The sequence below is a fragment of the Lolium rigidum genome, chromosome 6, assembly GCF_022539505.1.
Source record: "Lolium rigidum isolate FL_2022 chromosome 6, APGP_CSIRO_Lrig_0.1, whole genome shotgun sequence".
NCBI classification, from domain to species: domain Eukaryota; kingdom Viridiplantae; phylum Streptophyta; class Magnoliopsida; order Poales; family Poaceae; genus Lolium; species Lolium rigidum.
Window position 1 is genome coordinate 331914070 of NC_061513.1, and position 3392 is coordinate 331917461.

The window sequence follows — 3392 nt, forward strand, 5'->3', positions numbered from 1 at the left end:
CCAACAATAAATTTAGAAGTTTATGATACTACTCTATAATAGCACCCACTATAGAGATAATATCATAGACAAATATCATATGCATGATACTAGTATATGATACTATGCACTATGACCAGCCTTAGAGTACTACATGCATGCTCTCAAGTATCAACAAACACAACACACCCCTCGATCAAATTAATCTTGAACACTGTTAATGCTGCGCCGTTGCTGCGATGGCAGAAGTTCTTCGTACACAATCGCACGCATAACGCCTAGTATGCAGATGGAGACGATCCTAGCTAGCACTGGTCGCTCTGCTTGATGGAGGAGGAGGAGGTGAGCGCGACAAGAAGATCGACGAAGGCGCCCACGATGAGTCCGTGGGTCTTCTTGCCGTTGGCCCTGAGGTACCACCCTAGCATCTCCTCCAGCCACCCCCAGTCGTCCACGCCATTGGCTCCTTGGCTCAGCACCATCTCCTCCATCGACCGCCGGAAGTCCCCATATGGATCCGTCGAGTGGATGGCCATCGCCCTCGCACCGCCGAACGCTACCGCGTGGGCGCTGCTCGAGTTGTTCACGATGGAGCTCGTCGCCTCGGGTTCGAAGAAGAGGCGGCTTGACGACCGGATCCCACGGATGATCAACTCGTCCGCCTCGCTCACCGGCGCCGATGTAGAAGCAGACGAGTCGATGGTGGAGAAGAAGGAGCGCTCGTCGTTGCAGTAGGCCGGGTTAGTTATCACCCTTGTCTTGCAGTCCTTGCGCGTTGATGAAACCTCGCCATCGTAGCCGTCATCGGTCCTGCCGAACGACATGGTCCTGGCCTGCGCGCATGAAGGCCATTGCCACGAGGTGGTCGTGCTGGACGACGCGGTGGACATGGAAGGAGGCGACGACGGGATTACGGGTTACGGCTGCGTCGACGTTGCCGGTGAACAAGAGAGCGGCGAAGGCGAGCTTGTTGGTGATGCTGCTGCTAGTCACTTCTAATGTGCAGAAGAGATGGAGTTGAGTTGGAGGGAGAGAGGGATGTGTGTGGCCTTAAAAAGGAGACGGAGAGGAGGCAAGGGAAGATGGCTGTCGTTGGTGCGATGAGTTGGAAGTCTCCTCTTGTCTAGCCGTGATCCACCTTATGTATTAGTACGTGACAACCTGTATGGTTGCTGAGAAGCATGTTCGATTAATCAGAAGTTGAGTCCATTGCTCCTTCGACTAGTCACTAGTTCAGTCATTGTTCTCTACCAACAACAGTGCACCAAAAGAAAGAGCAGCGATGTTTCCTTGAAATCCCTTACAACACAACAGCTTGCGAGTAAGATCAATAGTTGATAGTATAAGAGATTCGGAACTCCATGATTCTTGCATTGGACTGTCAAGTACGGTGCTCGATCTAGGCGGGGCATATGGCAAACAATATGAAATGCATTTAGGCCCTATCTGATTAAGATAATTATTGGACGTTGATTAGCTATTCATCCTTAATTATATCAGTTGATGACTTGAGGTGATCTCTTGGTCAGACACTGTCTACATAAACATTTTTTCCAGGGAAGACTTTGACTAGCTTATCTTGAGACATGACAGATATGTAGGGTATATAATTGTATGCAACCTCACCGTATAATTTCAAAAGGAACAAGCACGAAGGTACACAACAAAAATAAAAGGAAAAAACTATTGAGGAAAAGCTTACATGTCTGAACTCTCAATTCAGAGGTAAGGAAAGATGCATCTGAAAAGTGACAGCTGGGGAAGCAGCACTCTCCAAGTGTTACATCATCTGAGAAGGTGTAGGTAGCAGAAATGGCAAGACCAAAAGGCAAATGCAATGGAGATCACGAATCAATGTTGCTCTCGATTTCTCGCTTCTACTTCTGCATCTATTGGTGGCGACCCCAAAATTCCTTTTGCATCTACTGTTCACGTGGCTTCAGACTGCCCACCTCTCTAATTGATCATGTACGGCATGCAGGCAAAAGGCTCAACTCTGAACCGAGAAACCTGTGACACTTTTAATGGCACTCTATCTGGTAGTATCTACACACCTGCCAGATCTTGCAAGGATCACGTAGCACACGAGACATTTCCTGAAATTCAGGTTCAACATGGGCTCTTGTCCTGATGGCCGATCCTTCGGACAGAAGCAGTGAGAAGAGAAAGTGAGAGGCTGAGGGCTGTACGTACGTTGCTTCATGGCTGCAGACCGTGCACAAGCAGCAATATATTCTTGACTTCGAGATACTATTGTCACAAATACAAAAGAGAAGATCAGCAAATAATTGATCTATCTAGAAGATCAGGCTTCCCTGCATGCATATTCAGCTTTAGCCTGAAGTAATGTTTGCTGCCATGTTCTCTCGGTAGAAAAATAAATAATTGCCCATACTGCTTGGTTGTCACTGGCATGGCAGATGCCATTTGGCAAAATGGACAAAACTGATCTCTGGCCGAAAGAATATCACAAAATAGACTCGCGAGAAAACTACCGAACTAACCCTTTTAGATAGCACCTATGCGAGCGACACTGCTATGCTGCTGAGTGTATCGCCGCTCCCATGGGCACTATGCTGCTGAGTTATCGCCGCTCCCATGGGCGCTATGCTACTGAGTACATCGCTGCTCTCATAGACGCTAAAAATTCAGAACTCTGGAAATATACGGAGTATACGGATCTGCACATACAGTTGTGCAATCTGTCGGACGGGGTGCCTCGAACTGATACAACTAATGATTTAACAATTTAAGAAGAAAAAAGGCATACCAACAAAGCTCGTGGCGACGCACTGGTCATAAAGATTCAGACGGCGGGAAAAAACCCCGGGGGGTTGTTGGAGGCGGCGACTGGCGGTGGCGGCTGGGGCAGTGACCTCCGGTCGGCGTGCTCCGTGTATAGGGCGGCGTCCCTAGATGTGCGGTGGCGGCTCCTCCTCCACGGCCTCTGGCGATGGATGGTGGTGGCGGCGGTTGTTGGATCTTGTGCCCGCCGAGATCCATCGTCGGCTTCTGCTGGCGGCGCAAGGAAGGGGGCGGCGATGTGCGGGGCGAGGATGGTATGGTTGCGGCTTCTGCCGTCCACCGAATTCTCCTTCGTTATCGTTGGTCAGCGAATGGCGGCGTGGGGGCCTGTTCGTCTGCTTCGGGTTTGAAGGTGGTGGTCCTAGGGTTCTTCTTCTGCGAAGATGAAGACCTACCGGATGCTGATCCTTTTCATCTAGCCGGAGTGTTGAGTTACGGAAGGCTCCGCCGGCGAATGCATCAGCGCATCTTTTGCCTGTAGTTTGCTGGATCGGGTGGTATTCGGTCGCGCGCACCCATGTTTTTATTCCGACCGTTTGGTTCTGGAGGGAGCGGCGCGAAGCTCTTTTTCTGTGTTGACATCAAGTGACTATGGATCCATGATGAAA

General features: G+C 49.9%; 1 protein-coding gene across 1 annotated transcript; it reads right to left on the reverse strand.

The window, feature by feature from the left end:
- Positions 1–284: 284 nt before the first annotated feature.
- Positions 285–869, reverse strand: LOC124664804 (transcription repressor OFP13-like). Its single transcript, XM_047202241.1, has one exon. It carries the CDS (start codon positions 867–869, stop codon positions 285–287), a length of 585 nt encoding a protein of 194 aa, XP_047058197.1.
- Between the last annotated feature and the right edge of the window lie 2523 nt (positions 870–3392).

What these genes read in the sequence shown, in the direction of transcription:
- LOC124664804 (XM_047202241.1), bottom strand. Translation starts at nt 869, where the DNA reads ATGTCCACCGCGTCGTCCAGCACGACCACCTCGTGGCAATGGCCTTCA.